The following is a 17024-nucleotide window of genomic DNA, read 5'->3' on the forward strand; positions in this document are numbered from 1 at the left end:
CGAAAAACATTTCGACTGACGTTACCGCATATATTACACTATCTTCGTAGACGTTCGAGTGCCCCTTGGAAGTGAGGGCTCAACTATTTCAACTTTAAAAAGTTCAACGTACGGTGTCCACTTCCTGATTTGATCAAACAAAAACAAAAAAAAACATCCACAAAGGCATCAAAACATACAGGTTGGAGTCTTTCGCATTCATTTTCCGAACAAAAATAAAAAATAATGTACAAAAGTGTGTGTTAATTTGACAGATGATTGTGCAGTAATTAATTAAGTTTTCAAACTTGCTTTAAGCAGAAGTCAGCACCTACCTGCCACCATAAAGTGTGCCCGATTAACCCAAAATAAATTTATGATACTTGGGTAGGGTTTTCTTGTTATTTTATTTTGCTTTCTAGTGGACACCAGAAGAAATGTGGTAAGTCTTAAAAGTATTTAACTGTTTGTAATTCCTTTAACCTTATTTAAGGTTCCAGGTCTGGCTGGAATTCTGCCATAAGACCCAAATGAGTCTGCAAAACGTCTCCTATACATTTGCTTTTCAAGCTGTTGACAAGAGCAAACAAAATAAAAAATACCTGCCCAATACTGTAAAACACTGTAAATAATTTAATATGACATATATTAATTGTAATGGACCTTTCTATAAAAGTTTCCAAGACCACACGAATGCACTCGCACAAATTAAATCACTCAAGTCAAGACACATTGTGAACCTTTGAAGCGTCAAGTGTCTTCCCAACTCTGACAATTTTGAAAAGTGCTGTGTGAACTTTGTAGCCGCTGTATTTGTTTCCTCAAAAGATGAATTTCTTCCTCTTGTGCTGCAACCTTTTTCTTCAAACCACAGATTACCTGAAGAGAAGAAAAAACACACACATGAATATTAGTTGAGTTTATTAAAAAAAAAAAAAAAAACTGGATTACATCAACAAGATTTGATTGCTTTAAATTATATACCACATCTTTACTGCAGAAGAGTTCACTCTGTAGAAGCTGGCTGGCCGTGGGTCGCGTGCCGGGCTCAATACTCGTCAGCTTTGAGATGTAATTGGCGAGGACAGGCCATCTGTTGCTGAACGACTCGGATATTTTCCCCTCTCGCAGGTCCCCTAATGTCCGGACTCGCTCCATCTCTGTACCAAAGGGCTGAAAAAGCTCCAGAGCGAGCACCCCGATGCTGTACATGTCTGACTAGGAGAGAAACAACAAAGTTGAGCAAACAAAATTTTATCTTTTTATTCAACTATCCTACGCCTGCTATAAATACCTTTGAATCATAATGGGAGCTCCGCAGTTGCTCAGGTGCTGCGTAGACAAATGTACCCACGCCCGTCGTATGTGGGGAATCTGAAAAGTACACCAGAAACATGACACCACTAACAATTGACTATTCTGGAGGTAAAATGTTGCAAACAATGAGATTTTACCATCAGTGGGAGAAATGACGCTTTCAGGATTATTTAGTATTAGACCACTGCAAGCTAAACCAAAGTCGCCAATACGAACGTGACAGTCATGACCGTTGAGGAAAATGTTCCTTGGCTGTGGGGGGGGGGGAGATTAATCAAAGTGCCATTAATACACAGTGCACAGCACTTACCTTGAGGTCTCTGTGAATTATTCCACTCGTGTGAATGTATTCCACCCCTTCCAGAATTTTTCTGAGCAGACTGAACGTGTTCTCAGCGTTCACGCATCCGTAAGGACCTGCGAAGATTATTGTTGGAAACGTTACAAACCTCATCCAGTAAATTCGACAAATGTGAATTTGATGCGGAGTGAATACATCTTGAAATTTGCTCCTCTTTGGGCTTGGAATTCCTCTCAGTCATCCAGTCTTTGAGCGAACGTTCACATAGCTGCATTTGGATGTAGAGCATCAGGTGGAGGCGGACCTGCGCACGCCATAAGGAACAACTTTATTGATAAAGCGATTAAAAAAAAATAATTGTGTCCATTTTTATTCACCTACCTCCTTAGCGGGTTTTGCCATCTGTTTATTGTCGCTATACTGCTCACACTTCTTTTCAACACAGGAGGAGTTGTTGTTGACCTCAATCCCGCTATTGCTAGACTCCTCCTCCAACAGTCCGGACGTGTCCCAACCAACGGCGGGACATTTCGAGGTCTTAATGGGCCCTCTCTGTCCCAGGAAGACGCAGGGTACGTAGTTCTCGGGGATACGTCGCATCATACTCGGACACGCCTCCTGACCCTTCTCTTGTGTCAGCGCTAGTGGGTTGCCAGGTGGGCCATTGCTTGGCGGCACAGCGGCGTTTGAAGAACAGTTCACCTGCGGCTGGCTTCGGCTTTGGAAAACTACAGAGTAACTTGAGCTACTGCTGTCAAGGTCCTCGTCAGAACTGCAATTAAAAAGGCAATACAAGTGTGTGCAAAACTGTGCAGCCGTGTTTTTAGTTCTCTTACATGTCTTCTTGTGTAGCCAATTCAGGTAGGCGATTCTCTGCATCTGCAATGGGAAGCAGTTTGCCATGACATCTTTGTCCAGAGGTTACAACACCATTCACAAAAACAATTTGAGTTTCCTTACACGTCGTGGACTGAACGTGCTCCATCCACGCTGTGTGATAGCCGACGATGTTGACGTGTTGCAAACTGGACAGCACTTTCACTTCTCTGAGAACCTATTTCATAATACACAGGAACGTTGCAGTTATGAGACGATTCTTGGACGTGAAAGCAAATATAAAATTTAAGCCGACCGCTCACCTTCATGCAATCCTCCTTTGAGACTTTTTTAATGAGAATCTTCTTCACAGCATAGCACTGCCCATCCAGTTTGTTTAGCACCTTTGTAAAAGAATAAAAGAAATTGGGTGACCAATACTCAACAGTCAAAATAGCCACATCATAAACAATGTAGCACCTTATAAACATTCCCATAAGATCCTTTTCCAATTCTACCAATTTCTTCAAACTCGCTTAAATAACGGGACGTCTGGGCTTGAAAGAGTCTCTCCTTTTGTCTGCGGGAGGACAAACAGCAACTTAAAGCAGGTGGCACTTTTCAAAGTAGTCTGACATGCTTCAAGTTTTTTGAACTATTAAAAGTTAGCTTCACCTCAGTGCAGGGTTGTGTGTGTTTATGTTAAGGCTTTGCTGCTCCTGAATAATACGAAAAGAACAAAAAATAGAGATTAGGGGTTAAATTAAAAATGTTCAAGTAATCTATCAGATCAAAAGATTTATTTTTTTTACCAGTGAGTACGGTGAGGAGCTAACAGCGTTTAGCAGCTCGGTGAAGGCCCGATTGTGTTGGAGTCTGACTGTGCTGAACTCGTCACTTATGGCCAAAGGTGAGAGAAGATTCATAGAAGCTAACCGCTGGCCAATAACTAATAGAAACAAAAAAAGGCAAAAGTTCAGGTGGCAGGATTTTACATTATTTCATCATTGCGGTCCGTACCTTTAAATAATGTTCGCGAGCGTGCTGGATTACTTTCGTAAACAAAGCACAAAAGCTCCAGCAGGGAGCCCATGAGGAGGTGGTTGGGGATAGCTGAGGCAAACTCTTGGACGGACGAGTCGCGTCTACCCGCCAAGAGAACTTCATGGTGACTGTCGGTGTCGGAAGCTGAGAGAGAAATAAAACTGACTAAGGGCATGGCAATAACAGTAGACACAAATCATTTTTAATCCAAATTTTAAAAGTATTAAAAAAAAAAGTCAGTTCTCATATTACATTTGAAATAAAAGACGTTACATCAAATTCTCTTACCTTCTTCGATTATTTTTGCTAGTATTTCAACAATGTTTTTTTCTTTTTGGTCCATCTTTTAATGACAACACGCAGAGCAGCACTACTGAGTGTCTTGTAACATTTTAAGGCAACAATACTCATCTTGTTTATACATAAGGGGGCGTATACTGCTGCCATCCTTATCTTGAAGGACCAGTGCCTACCAGACCTCCACCTCTTTCCATTAACAGGGAGGCAGCATATAATGAGATAATATTTTTACAGAATGCAAATCTGTCTCATTAATGAACGTTCTATACTCCTTAAACCTCCTGACAGTCATTGTGTTGGGGGAATATCTTGCTTCTCCAAATCTGCTGAATCATCTATGTTTACTTTTGTCATTACGTGTAGACTTTTAAGTCTCTCAAGCCAAACAACAGAATTTTCTGTAAGACTTTTACAAATGACTAGTAATACGCACGTTTTGGAATCTTTAATTCAGAAAGCAACAACAGGGCTAACGCTTTAAGCTAATCCTGAATAGTTACCTGCTGCTTAAATTACTGTAAATGTTACATAAGAAGAAGAAAAGCTGCTTACTGTCAAAGTGTACTTCATCGTCCTCTTCGGTGGCAAGACTTGGCAGACTACTGCAGTCATGATTACCAACGGCTTTAAGCAGACAGCTTCGGGGAAGTAGAATCTTATTACTGCTACTAGAACATTCCTCCGATCGCAAGTGCCTGCTAGCGGACGTTAAACTGTACATGTTAATTGACCATAATAAATAACCGAGGATCTGAATTTAGGCGAGCAAATACTATCTGTATTGGTTCAAACAAACTTGGTTATATGTTTATATAATTGGACAACAATTCTCACGAGTTGTAAGGTGGCGGCCATCTTTCCTTAGACTCAGGAAGGCACCGTCAGCAAATACAATTTATTGTTATAAAATATTATTTGCTGTCATTAACAAAATGAAACTCTACAGAAAGCACATATGATTATGAACATCTAAATAAATATACATTTCGAATCAATCATGAAGAAAAATAAGTGTCTTCTCATGACGACACTTTATTTGTACATTCAACCCTGATCATTTGTACGTGCGCCCTAAAGCCACATTGGGCCTATGGCGGTGATGAAATGTTACAGTGCGATAAAATATTTAGAGATAAGTTATTTCTGTAGTGAGTTAGTTTTTTTATTTTTATAATTTTACAAACAGGTTTTTATTAATAATTCCTCTCTTTTTAAAGGTACATGTGATGCGCTTAGTTTGTTGACATGCGCATCTAATACGCAGCGGTGACTCTGCTAATGTCCGTCTACGCCGCGCGGTACGGTTTGAGACCTCATGTTTGTTTACATCATGGCTACCTTTGTTTTGGCTGTTTTTTCCACTAAAGTATCAGTAAATGATCAAAAGTTAACAATGGGCTAATCATTTATTCTATGCCTGCGTTTTATAACTATCGGATTTCTATTTCACATCAAAACCTCTGAACGTAGTGTGGCTCAATCCCTGCAACATTTTCTGAATTATGACTGACAATTGGTAAGTTGATTTTTGATTTTGAATAAGAGGAAGGAAAAGAAGTGTGCAGTCTTTGTAATTGCCCGTTTTGCATTTAGTAGCTTGGAACCTGCTGGAGCCATCAAGGCCATTGACAAGAACTCGGTGCATCAAATCTGCTCTGGTCAGGTGGTGCTGACCTTGGCCACTGCTGTTAAAGAACTGGTGGAGAACAGTATTGATGCTGGGGCCACCAACATTGGTAAGAAAAGAAAATGGGAAAATTGTATGAATCAGCACAATACTTAGTAGAACTACTAAATATTCCAGATGTCAAACTGAAGGAGCACGGAATTGAACTTGTGGAAGTATCTGATAATGGAAAAGGTGTCGAGGAGGCCAACTTTGAAGGATTGAGTACGTATCTGTTAATTTATAATCGTTAAGATGTTTGAATGATGACATGTGTCACCTGTCCCATAGCGTTAAAACATCACACTTCAAAATTGAGGGATTTTTCCGATCTCCTCCATGTGGAGACATTTGGCTTCAGAGGTGAAGCCCTCAGTTCTTTATGTGCACTAAGGTGATATATCTCGACAGCCTGTCTTCAAATCTCTATAATGAGTGCTAAATTGTACTTACTTTGTTATTCTCCCACCAGTGACGTAAGTGTGGTGACGTGCCATGAATCCAGCACCGTCGGGACCAAGCTGGTCTTTGACCACAAGGGCCACTTGGTTCAGCGGCTACCTCATCCACGGCAGCAAGGCACCACAGTCACCCTGCAGCAGCTCTTCCTAACCCTGCCCGTCAGACACAAGGAGTTCCGGCGCAATATTAAAAGGGCCAGTTGAATATTTGTTTCATGTAATAGGCAACAGAGGCCTGATTAATGGATCTAGACTGAATTGATTTGTCGTTGATTCTTTTAGGAGTTCACCAAAATGGTGCATGTTTTGCAGTCTTACTGCATCATCTCTACTGGCGTGCGCATTACCTGCTCCAACCAAAGTGGACAGGGGAAGCGCAACATTGTTGTAAACACAAGTGGAAGCCAGAATATGAGAGACAACATAGGAGCTATATTTGGACCCAAACAGGTTGGAAAATAGAATTCGACAACACTGACATGTTGAAGTCGTTGATTTTTTTTTTTTTACATTGTTTCTGCAGCTACAGAACCTTCTGCCCTTTCAGCATGTGCCTCCTAATGACAACGTCTTGGAAGAATATGGTCTTGAGAACGCGGAACTCCCCCAAAAATTATTTTGGTGAGTAACACTGTTAATGTAGATGTTGCGGATTCAATATTAATATTTTTGAAATTTTGGCAGCATCACAGGCTTTGTGTCACAAGCAGACCACGGTGTGGGAAGAAGTGCCACAGACAGACAATTCTTTTTTATAAACAAGCGACCATGTGACCCCCAAAAGGTATGTAATGGATTTGTTGGGGTTTTTGCTTCCAACCTGAATTCTGGTTCTTCTCCCCTGACAGGTGACCAAACTTGTGAATGAAGTCTATCATATGTATAACAGACATCAGTATCCATTTGTTGCCCTGAACATCGAAGTTGCCTCAGGTAAAAGAAAAAAATGTTAAAAAGGGTCATTTTAAGCATTGTAGTTTTTTAAGTATTCACTATTTTTTTTTAAATTTCAGAGTGTGTGGATGTCAACGTTACCCCAGACAAGCGGCAGATTCTCCTTCAGGAGGAGAAACTCTTATTAGCCATTTTAAAGTCTTGTCTCATCAGCATGTTTGAGGCCGGGGTCAATAAAATTAGTCTAAACAATACTCTCATTCCCAGCAGCGGTAAGATGGCATTATTTCATTCAAGAAAAACTTGACTGTAACATCTCCTGTGACTATTTTCCAGCGACTGCATCTAAACAATCTGAAGAGAACATGTTTGAGTCTGGAGATAACACACGACTCGTGACTGAGAGCCCGAAGTCATCCCTGAACTTGGCTGATCTAAAAGCTGCTTTTTCGAATTACCACAACTCCAATTCTGGTGTCAAGTCCAATTTGTCAAAAGCTGCCAATAATTCTCCGGCGCAAAAAAACATCAAGTCTTTCTTTAAAGACACTGGAAAAACTTCCTGTAATCCAGGTGGGAAATCTCCTTTAACCCTCAAGTGTAATTTGAAGACAGGTTCCTCAGCAGGGAGGTCAGTTCTGGATGGGTTCAGATATGGTAAAGGTCATGACTCCAAGGACATTGCTCCATACAGTTTGGACATTCCTTCACCAGATAGTCAGAATTGTGACCCACATTCACCTGCTTTTGATGTGGAAGAACCGATCATAAAAAAAGAAGCACCGACAGAGACAACCGAAGTTCTCCAGGAGTCTTACCTGCAAATCGAACCAACCGCTGAGAGCGAGTGTCGCTCTTTGAGTCCAGATTTGAAAAGAGCCAGAAAAGAGAATCCAGATTGTGCGGTGGATGCTCCGATCAGTTTACAGAAGAGGGCAGTGTCGCTCTATTTCTCATTGCAAGACCTGACTGGGAAGATAAAAAGGTTACAGGACCGCAAGCAGAAGGAAAAAAACAGTGAGGAGCTTCAGTACCGACGCTTCAGAGCCAAAATCAACCCGGGAGAAAGCCAATGTGCAGAGGCGGAGCTGAAGAAGGAGATCAGGTGGGCTCATATATAAACTCAACATTATTATGGCAATTGGTTAATCTGCTTTTTGTGCCCCCCCCCTCCACAACAGCAAAGACATGTTCAAACAGATGGAAATTGTAGGCCAGTTTAATCTGGGCTTTATCATCACCAAACTCAACTCGGACATCTTCATGATCGACCAGCATGCCACAGATGAGAAATACAACTTTGAAATGCTGCAACAACACACAGTGCTCCAAGGACAAAAACTCATTGTGCAAGTATCCAAACATTTCAAATGAATTTGAATGTGAAACGAACAAGTTAGGTCGAATTAGACTTTGATGTATTTGTTTATTTTTCAGCCCTCAAAAACTTCACCTCACTGCAGTCAACGAGAACGTACTTATGGAAAATATTGAGATCTTTCAAAAGAACGGCTTTGAATTTCAGATTGATGAAGATGGTAGGATTTTGAGTTTTCAAGTAAAAAAAAAAAAAATTCTATTGTAGATGAGTAAACATTAAATGCATTTCCCAATGTAGCTCAAGTGATGGAGAGGGTCAAGCTGGTATCTCTGCCCACAAGTAAGAACTGGACATTTGGTCCTACCGACATTGAGGAGCTGATCTTCATGCTCAGTGACAGCCCGGGGGTCATGTGTCGGCCGTCACGCGTCAGGCAGATGTTTGCCTCCAGAGCTTGTCGAAAATCTGTGAGTTGCTAATAGTTTACAATTTGACGTATTAGGCAGTCTATATATTTGTTTTTCCTGTCCAGGTTATGATTGGCACGGCACTGAGTACAAGCGAGATGAAGAAACTGGTGGGTCACATGGCTGAGATTGAACAGCCATGGAACTGCCCTCACGGGAGGCCCACCATGAGACACCTGGTCAACCTGGATCTCCTCTCACAAAATTGATCAAGAAGAAGCGCAATCCTACTTGATGATTCACTTAAGAATCAAAACCTGACCCCAAACAGATACTGTGTATAATTTTTGTAATTATATGTGATTGTTGCATTTTTACCTATAAATTCTTTTGAAATGTTATTTTAAATGTTCCATGACATCACACAGTATGAACAAAGAAAAAGAAAATGTTGTTTTATTAGTGTGTTCTCTCATCGCACTCCTTTGTGTATTTGTGGGCTACCTGTGCTTGTTTTCTTTTTGCCCCATTCAATATGGCGGTTAGCTTGACATAAAATTATGCGCTGAATGTTACTGGTTGCCATGGAAACCACTTTGTTTATTTTCGCGTTCGCGTTCCTTCAGAAACACTCCGTTCACGTTTTTCACTTTTTGGCCTTAAGTTGGCAACAATCTTTGTACACAAGGACAACACATTAATATTTAATATTCTAACAATTAAAAATTATATCGAGATGCTACAAGGGAGTCCAAATTTAGTAAGATATTCGAAACAGGCGCATCACGATGACGACGAGCAGCAGCAGCACGACGATGGCTTATTTGAACTCCCTTCGTTCTTTGTTTTAACTTTTCAGAGGTAAATAAACTTATTAAATATTACTGCTTTGTATTAATAGCACAACAGAGAATGAATATGGTCATGCTATCCCTGACAGATATGAGGGGGAAAGCAAAGACGGTTACTTCCATGGGAGAGGCACAGCCAATTTTAAAGGAGGCCATTCTTATACGGTACATATAATAAATAAAGCATTTTGCAGACACTAGCGGTATCATTCAACATATTTTTTAACTTCGACTACAGTATGAAGTTTTCCCCACTTTTATTAAATACATATTAAATACCTTACTGTTCTGTTTGCTCCAAATATTTGTTACTTCATCACAGAAATTAGAAAAAAAAAATCTAGTAAAGAAGCTAAAGCATGGTTTTGTTTTAAGGGTATATTCTCCATGGGAGCTATGCATGGAACCGGTGTCTTCACATGGGCCGACAAGGTGACATATGAGGTAGGATATAATAATCATAATAATAATATGACTTGTTTAGAAAAGTGTGTCATGTATTTCTTGTCAATAGGGCGAGTTTGTGCGCAACATACCGATGGGCCAAGGCAAGTACAGTTGGCCAGACGGCAGCACCTACGAAGGTGACGTGTGCAATGGCGTCAGGCATGGCAACGGAATGCACAAAAGTGGCAATGCCATCTACAAAGGTCAATGGAATCACAGCAAGAGGCACGGAAAGGTGACTCTATACTTTTCTTATTAAATTATTTTAATATCTGCTGGATCTGAGATTGCAGATGTAGTTGAAACGAATCCTCATCTTTTTGTTGTTGTTTTTGTTAGGGCACAGTGTATTATAACCAGGAGGAGACTTCTTGGTACAAAGGCAACTGGGTGATGAACAAAAGAGAGGGATGGGGAGTAAGATGGTAAGATGTCACAAATTTCAAATATTTTTTCAGGTTTCCGTCTGCGTTATTTTACTCAAAACAATTGACTATTTGCCGTATTGAATTTCTCATGACAGCTACCCTTCTGGTAATATTTATTTTGGTGAGTGGAAGCATAATTTGAGAAATGGAGAGGGCACCATGAGATGGCTGAACCTGGGACAGCTCTACATTGGGAACTGGCATGATGGAATCCAGGTACAATATGGGAATTAGTAATGGGCCTACTGGTTTTAGGAGGGCTGGAATGGATTTCTTTCAGGTTAATTTATTCCAAAATGTACATTAGAGTATTAACGTGTAAACCAAGGTGCCGCTTTACACTTTTTTTTCTCCTGCAGCAAGGCCACGGTACCCACGTGTGGCTCATGAAGCGAACAGAACCCGGAGCTGAATTCCGTCCCAGCAATCAGTACACGGGGAATTTTTTCCTTGGGTACAAACACGGACCGGGCACTTTTTATTACGCTGGCGGTGCCATCTATGAGGGTGGATGGCAGGACAATAAAAAACATGGGAAGGTGAATTCACCTAGATTTGTTTCTTGTTTTTGATCATTTGTGATCATTTGTATTAAATCTTTAGGGGAAAGTTACCCTCAAGGACGGCTATGTTTTCCAAGGACAATTCCTTAATGACAAAATGGTGACCCCCAATATGACAGCAAACCAAGCTCCCGTTCTACATGGTAAACATAATTTTCCCGCCACGCTAAAAAGGATTAAGCTAACGCTACATGACAATGATATTAAGAATGGATGAATAAATGCCATCAGGTATGGACGAATCTACTCTTGGACCAGACATGACGGTCAACATCGATGGCCTTTTGGAGGAAATACCTCAGAAAAAACGAGACATTGAGCACAAACAGGTTAGCTTGCACAATATTCTTACATCAACTGGATTATAATTAATTTGTTGTTCATTGACCAGGTGAGGTTTGTTTTGCTGAGGCACAAGACGGAGCTGAGGTCCATCTATCGTTTCTACAGCCGACTGGGCCAACCCCAGATTCCGGGCGGCGCCTTCCTGCTGTCCCGCATGCAAATGTGGCGCATGCTTAAAGATTGTTACGTCCACCATCGCGGCGTCACTTTGGTGGAAATCGACCTTTACTTACGAGGTCGGGTCAATTTTTAAACAACAAATAATTCATCCATGCTTAATTGATTGACTCTCCTGTTTCAGATAACCCAGATCCAGCAGAGGTTCACTCCCCCTTCACTCCCATAATGCTCAGCCGGTTCCTCAGTTGCCTCGTGATCATCGCTTATTACATCTACCGTAACGACACGGAGTAAGCAACAATGTAGAAAAATCTATTTTTTGCTCTGTAGTCACTTTTCATTTGCAAATCTTTGTAGGTCATCAAATCACCTTCTGGCAGCATGTTTCTCAAAACTATTGGTTGATGATATATTTCCAAATGCCAAAAATGTAAAAGGTAGGATGAATAGATTCTATTTAAAGTTTTTTGTCCAGCTTCAAAAGGCTGTTAGCGTTGAACTTTTTTTTTGTGGCCAGGTTTTCTTTTTAAGCCGCCGGAGCGTACCATTGTGGCTGTGGATTTCCTAACGAAAAGCTGGAAGGTTTTTCAGGCCTACTCCAGGGTCAACAAAGCTCCCAGGGATGACAGCACCATGACCAATCGGCAACTTCTATGGATGTATGAGGTAACAACTTGTATTTAATCACGCATTTGAAAACACAAGTTGTTAGCGCCATTTCTCCATCCGCCGCGCTAGGATCTCAAGCTCTACGATAGTAATTTAACCATCTTGAGGGTCATCGAGATCATCTGTGCAGAGGCCCTCGACCCGGGCAACCGGTCCGCCTGCATGGAATTCGAGGTCCAATTACAGTTTTAAAATGCTAACAATGCATCTATTGTGATTTTGCTTATGCTTTTCTTACTTGTGCTATAGATTATATTCCTAGAATTCTTTGAGGTTCTCCTTGGCTGCAGCGAGGTCAAGTGTCAGCAGGTGAGTGCTTGTTTTTGTTTACTGCATGAAAAAAAAATTAATTACATGAATCACAGTAACAGAGCAGACTATTTGCTCAACAGATGACGGGTCCTTACCCCAAGATAAGTCCGTCTCGATCTTCTTCAGGTTTGTGCACACAATTGTCATATTCCGTAAGCTAATATGCAAGTAGTGTGTGTCACGTGTATTATGTTTTAACTTTCTCCAGCACTAGCACGTCAGTGGCAACAGACGCTAGCCCAAGACCGTGAACTGGATGCTTGGAGTCATAAGATCCATCACTTCTTCAACCATATGTTCTTCCCTGCCGTTGACCTTCTCCATTTATTATGATTAGCAAGATGCAACAGAGTTCAGCACACTAGAGGGCGCCATTACACCAATTATGAGTTTTTCATAAAGTCTCTAAGACCTCAATAGAACTTTATTTACGGTAAATAAAACAAGTTACAAAACTTCCAAAATCAAACGATTTTTTTTGGGGTTCCCTTAAACAGAGTTACAAAAGACATTAGATAAATATATTACAGTAGCGGAGTGAAGTAAATTAGGTCATTGGGACATGTTGACTGGCGTATCTTGCTGCCCGTGTTGGGTGTAAAAAGTAGCAGTGTCTCCTGATTTGTCTCCGCCTATAAAATATGCACCAAAATATAAAGTGACGATTATTAAGAAATCCTTGGCTTGTGTTAATTCAAAGAAAAGTCATAACAGAAAAACTTTCAAACCTGTGGTGGCTGTGCATTTTCTTTTATGCCATCGAGCAAAACTGTTGAAGAGAGGAACAATTCAGATTACAGCAAGCGTGGACTAAAATTTAAGTGTCATGAGAGAGATCATGGGGTAATGATTGATTAAATCTAGTGACCCCCAAACTAGCTATAAAAAAAAAAAAATAAAAAAAAAGAAGCTGCAGCCATTACAAATACAAACATGCACTTTGTGTCATCATCATACCGTCTTCCTGCGAAGTCAGAGGCGCAGATGCAGGTATGCCCGCAAGAAAGGAGAAGCGGGTGGATTTTTTTACTCTTTGGGATGGCTGATGGGTGACTGGCAGCGGCTCCGGTGAATTTCTGAAGCTCGTGTTGGCGACACGACGGAGGGGAGTGAGAGCGCGCTCGTGCTGAACCGGAGTGGCGGCCGTTAGTCCCGATGCGAGGGATTGACGAGTGACTCTTCTTGGAGTTGTTGGAGGCGTGCAAAGGCGCAAAGACGCGGCGGCGGCGCTCAGACGGCTGGATCGCCTCACGCAGTTCTGAGTCTTAGCTGGGCTCTCCACACGGAAAAAGCCTCCATCAAAGACCACAGTGTCAGAGCGGCTTTGTGCTCCTTGAGAGGACGGGCGTGACTCGGCATCAGTGGCGCCACCGGCAGCCTTTGCGGCCTCGGCCGCCTTCTTTTGGGCTCTCATGGCCGCTTTCACAGCTGCTAGGCCCGACTTGGCTCCTGCTTTGGTTGATGTTGGCTTGGCAGGTGCTGCGGCTGGTTTCTGTTGTGACAAACATTTGTCATACTGTGCAACAATGTGGAACACAGGTGCCACGAAGAAGAGCTTCAATTTTGTCACCTTGACTGTTTTCCTCTGCCGTGGTGGCGGTGGCTTGTGTTCTTCCACCCAGCCTCGCGCCTCTCCTCCTTGGAGGGCATCAAACTTCTTGTTAACATCTTCGATCTGACACACAAAACGTTGGACGTCTTTCGCTGCCATTTTGTAAACAAACACAGCCCTCGTACGGACGATTAACCTGGAAGTAAATCATGTCCCAAAACCCTTCTAAGTCGCTGCAGGTGGTGATTTTCTCTCCTCGGTGCAGCTCGCAGTCATCCACCAGTTTGCTAAACTGGTTGAAGCGCTCTTTCATGAGCAGTCTGGCCTGGCCCACTGCTGTACGGATGTGGCCTCTCACTAATCACGCAGAGGAAAAATAAATCAAAACAAATCACCTGTATGAAGAAGTTGGTTGACTCACCTTCTTCAGGGATGGACTCATCTTCAGCTTTGGTCTTCCACTGATCACACAGCGATGTCAGTCTGTCTGTCTCGTTGTCCATCTGTGACCTGGACATCCCAAAAGAACATTAATAGCTCTCAAATCAGATTCTGGGGATAAAAGGCGGCTCGATTACCTGAAATACGCCACATCGTGTTTTGAGTCGAGGAGACCGGCCAAAGTCACCGGGAGAGGAGGAGGAGTGCGGTGAGGAGATTTTGGGGGAGAGGATTGACTTGGTTCAGCAAGACACGCATCTCGAAATACAGCGACATCGCAGAGGCTGACGCGCGAGCGCGTCAAGTACTGCGGCATCGGCCTCGGTTCAAAAAAACGATTTGCCGAGGAAGGCGTGAGCGGGACAAAAGTGAAGTTTTCCAAGCCGGCGGGCGCTTGGAACACAAAGCCCTCGGGAGCGAACGAGGACGGCACGGGATTCTCCTCAGAACTACAAGTGTCGCCCTCGTGAGGTTCGTCCTCCGACTCCAGATGGTCCGCCACATTTAACTCTGGCAGCTTCACAAAGCAGAAAGAACCAATAGAGACATTAAAACTGTTACATAAAAATAATAATAATAAAGCAGGATGGGTATCAAATGCTTACCTTCGACACAAGAGGATGGACATCCAACTCGCCGTCATCTACAAAAAAAAGACGAGTCTCATTAGATAAGGAGACCAAACGAGTCCACAATTCCGTACCTGTGCAGTTCTTTTGGTTTGCAGTGGCTCGGGGCAAAGGGAGAACGGCTAGTGTCTGTGTGTTTCCCTGATCTAAGTAAAAATAGTAGAACATATTGAAGTGATTTTTTTTTAGTCATCAAAAAAAAATTATTCCTACCTGGAATGGTGTTCTTAGGTTGTTTTTTTGCTGCAGGAGCTGCTTGAACAGCCTTGTTGGCTGCCCTGGTAGAGGGTCCTTGTGCAACAACCAATGCAAATAGAGAAACAACATGAGGTGGTGGGGAAAAAAAAATCATAATACACCTTTGACGATGTGCTCCTCACCTGCACGAACTTCGTTTTTTTTAACCGCTGTAATGACTGGTTGTCCCCTGGTTGGTCTCTGAGCAGCAGTTGGATCTGAAAACAGGAGAGTAAAAATTCTGCAGTTATTAAAAAGAGGCTTTTTTCCCCCCCCAGATCTTGAAACACACTTGACATCAACTACTAGTAAACAAACAAAAAGTACTTTGTGTTATTATGTCCCCCATTAAGGAAAATTCACCGTACCTTTCTTTGCTGCCATATTTGAACTGGGCGTCTTCGAAGGCTACAAAGAGAGAAGAAAGGACAGCAACGTTTTAGCTACAATTAATCGAAGCATTTTAAAAAAAAAAATTGAAATTAGATAAAGTGGCACCTTTTGCGATTGCTGCTGTTGCTGTCGTGTCTTTGAACGGGTGACTCTGCTGCTCTGTGACAGAGCTGTGTTTGTTGTGGTCTGTAATGAAATTATTACAAGCTCAATCTGTCGGTTGTCCAAAGTGTTTATCATCAATACAATTGCAGGTGATGAAATGTTTGAGGAGCATATTAGTAAGGGACAGGTGAAACCAAGTCACACTCTTGCTATATAACTAGTCTGCAAACAAACACTGTGCAGCTAAGCTTCTGGGTAATGAGTCATTATTAAATTAGCTTTTACCTCTTTTGCTTTGGTTGAGGCCTCCGATTTTGGAATCAAAGAGAAAACGGTGTCTTTGGGATGATAGAGGCCAGTCTTAAACACCCCTTTTCGTTCCCGCTCTCGCTTTTGCTTCTCTTTCTCAAGAGCTTTCCTTTCTTTCCAGCGTGCAAGCTGATTCCGTTTCTCTTCTGCGGCCTTGTCTGAAGATAAACATGATTTGAGATGAAGCAGTTTAGGAATAACGAGGTGCATATTTATAAGCTCAAAATGCACATGAGACGGAGGTGGAATAAAAAACCTTTTGCAGACTTTTTCTGGACATTTGTTAAGTCTTTCATTGTCGATGATGTGATTGACACAGAAGAGGCATCCATTTCCTGTTCCTGTTCCTGGAGATTGTCCAGCTGTCTTCGTGCATCCATTGCCCGCTCTCGATTCTCTTTCTGGTTCTGACTGATCCTCCGGGACATTTTGATCCGCAGCATATCCACACTGCTGTCCCGGTGTCTCAAGTAAGAAAATTGGGACTCCATGGTGATTTACCTGCAGTAAATTGTGAGAGAGAAAGCAGTGGGCAGCAATAAATTAATATTTTTCATGAGTCTATACTGTGAGTATTTATTTTTTTCCTGACGGCTTTTTATTGTACTTAAATACATTTAAAATACAGTCCTTTGGAATCTTTAGTCAGTTATTAACAGTATTTATTTTTAAACACACTATGTACTTCTACTTAAGTCACATTACAAATCGCAATTTCGGTTATAATCAAACGATTACCCAAAGATGTAAAACTCATGGAATTGTTGGTCGATTAAATGCATGGTTTTGTGGCCGAGAGTAAGACTTTTAAGTCAAAAGAAAACAGCATAGACATCGTGTGTTGGTTTAACTTCGCCAGGTCCCTTACGATTCCTAAGGTCGTTTAGTAGCTTTCAGGAGGCTCTGCACCGAGCGAGTAAAAAACTGAAAATACAACGTTTCAAAACTGCACGGCAAACAATTACAAGAAAATGATCTTACCTTTTGGTTAAGAAGAAAAAGAGTGCAAATACACGCAACTGCGTCTTCAAACGAACATAAGCAACTTCAGTTACAAATTTAAATTCAATCTAAATGGCTCTGATTGGCTGAACCTTGCGAAACTGGTGACTTCTCA

At 41.8% G+C, this 17024-nt stretch overlaps 4 protein-coding genes across 10 annotated transcripts; 2 read left to right on the plus strand and 2 right to left on the minus strand.

Moving 5' to 3' along the window:
• Positions 1-367: 367 nt before the first annotated feature.
• Positions 368-4639, minus strand: eif2ak1 (eukaryotic translation initiation factor 2-alpha kinase 1). 2 transcript variants are annotated; one of them, XM_037277840.1, is made up of 15 exons: positions 4310-4639; positions 3434-3601; positions 3226-3362; positions 3089-3132; positions 2894-2993; positions 2737-2817; positions 2558-2651; positions 2434-2476; positions 1979-2369; positions 1793-1901; positions 1607-1713; positions 1434-1548; positions 1274-1353; positions 964-1197; positions 368-858 (listed from the first exon to the last, which is right to left on the minus strand). In XM_037277840.1, exons 1-15 carry the CDS (start codon positions 4476-4478, stop codon positions 730-732), a joined length of 2001 nt encoding a protein of 666 aa, XP_037133735.1. In that variant the 5' UTR covers positions 4479-4639; the 3' UTR covers positions 368-729. The 2 variants fall into 2 exon arrangements, with proteins under 2 accessions (XP_037133735.1, XP_037133736.1); XM_037277841.1 differs by lacking the exon at positions 4310-4639 and adding an exon at positions 3746-3859.
• A 220-nt stretch (positions 4640-4859) lies between these two features.
• pms2 (PMS1 homolog 2, mismatch repair system component) lies at positions 4860-8955 on the plus strand. 3 transcript variants are annotated; one of them, XM_037277807.1, is made up of 15 exons: positions 4860-5055; positions 5354-5493; positions 5562-5648; positions 5715-5817; positions 5896-6079; positions 6167-6334; positions 6408-6505; positions 6569-6668; positions 6733-6817; positions 6898-7050; positions 7115-7883; positions 7960-8127; positions 8216-8316; positions 8397-8566; positions 8632-8955. In XM_037277807.1, exons 1-15 carry the CDS (start codon positions 5036-5038, stop codon positions 8773-8775), a joined length of 2490 nt encoding a protein of 829 aa, XP_037133702.1. In that variant the 5' UTR covers positions 4860-5035; the 3' UTR covers positions 8776-8955. The 3 variants fall into 3 exon arrangements, with proteins under 3 accessions (XP_037133702.1, XP_037133704.1, XP_037133703.1); XM_037277809.1 differs by having other exon boundaries at positions 4861-5273; XM_037277808.1 differs by having other exon boundaries at positions 4864-5273; positions 5351-5493.
• Positions 8956-9107: 152 nt separating this feature from the next.
• Positions 9108-12917, plus strand: rsph10b (radial spoke head 10 homolog B). Its single transcript, XM_037277842.1, has 17 exons — positions 9108-9367; positions 9447-9522; positions 9733-9801; positions 9872-10039; positions 10144-10229; positions 10328-10448; positions 10592-10771; positions 10836-10938; positions 11027-11124; positions 11187-11376; positions 11442-11550; positions 11618-11697; positions 11778-11926; positions 11999-12103; positions 12179-12238; positions 12322-12367; positions 12450-12917. The coding sequence occupies exons 1-17, from the start codon at positions 9243-9245 to the stop codon at positions 12572-12574; spliced, it is 1890 nt and encodes a 629-aa protein (XP_037133737.1). The 5' UTR covers positions 9108-9242; the 3' UTR covers positions 12575-12917.
• On the minus strand, positions 12653-17009 carry dlgap5 (discs, large (Drosophila) homolog-associated protein 5). 4 transcript variants are annotated; one of them, XM_037277817.1, is made up of 15 exons: positions 16891-17009; positions 16164-16420; positions 15884-16065; positions 15599-15679; positions 15469-15508; positions 15244-15318; positions 15077-15154; positions 14938-15009; positions 14840-14877; positions 14372-14751; positions 14215-14303; positions 13990-14150; positions 13199-13916; positions 12970-13010; positions 12653-12873 (listed from the first exon to the last, which is right to left on the minus strand). In XM_037277817.1, exons 2-15 carry the CDS (start codon positions 16396-16398, stop codon positions 12766-12768), a joined length of 2298 nt encoding a protein of 765 aa, XP_037133712.1. In that variant the 5' UTR covers positions 16399-16420; positions 16891-17009; the 3' UTR covers positions 12653-12765. The 4 variants fall into 4 exon arrangements, with proteins under 4 accessions (XP_037133712.1, XP_037133713.1, XP_037133710.1 ...); XM_037277818.1 differs by having other exon boundaries at positions 13199-13733; positions 13812-13916; positions 14840-15009; positions 16891-17008; XM_037277815.1 differs by having other exon boundaries at positions 14840-15009; positions 16164-16418; positions 16889-17007.
• Between the last annotated feature and the right edge of the window lie 15 nt (positions 17010-17024).

The sequence above is a fragment of the Syngnathus acus genome, chromosome 19 (assembly GCF_901709675.1).
Source record: "Syngnathus acus chromosome 19, fSynAcu1.2, whole genome shotgun sequence".
In the NCBI taxonomy this organism is placed as follows: Eukaryota; Metazoa; Chordata; class Actinopteri; order Syngnathiformes; family Syngnathidae; genus Syngnathus; species Syngnathus acus.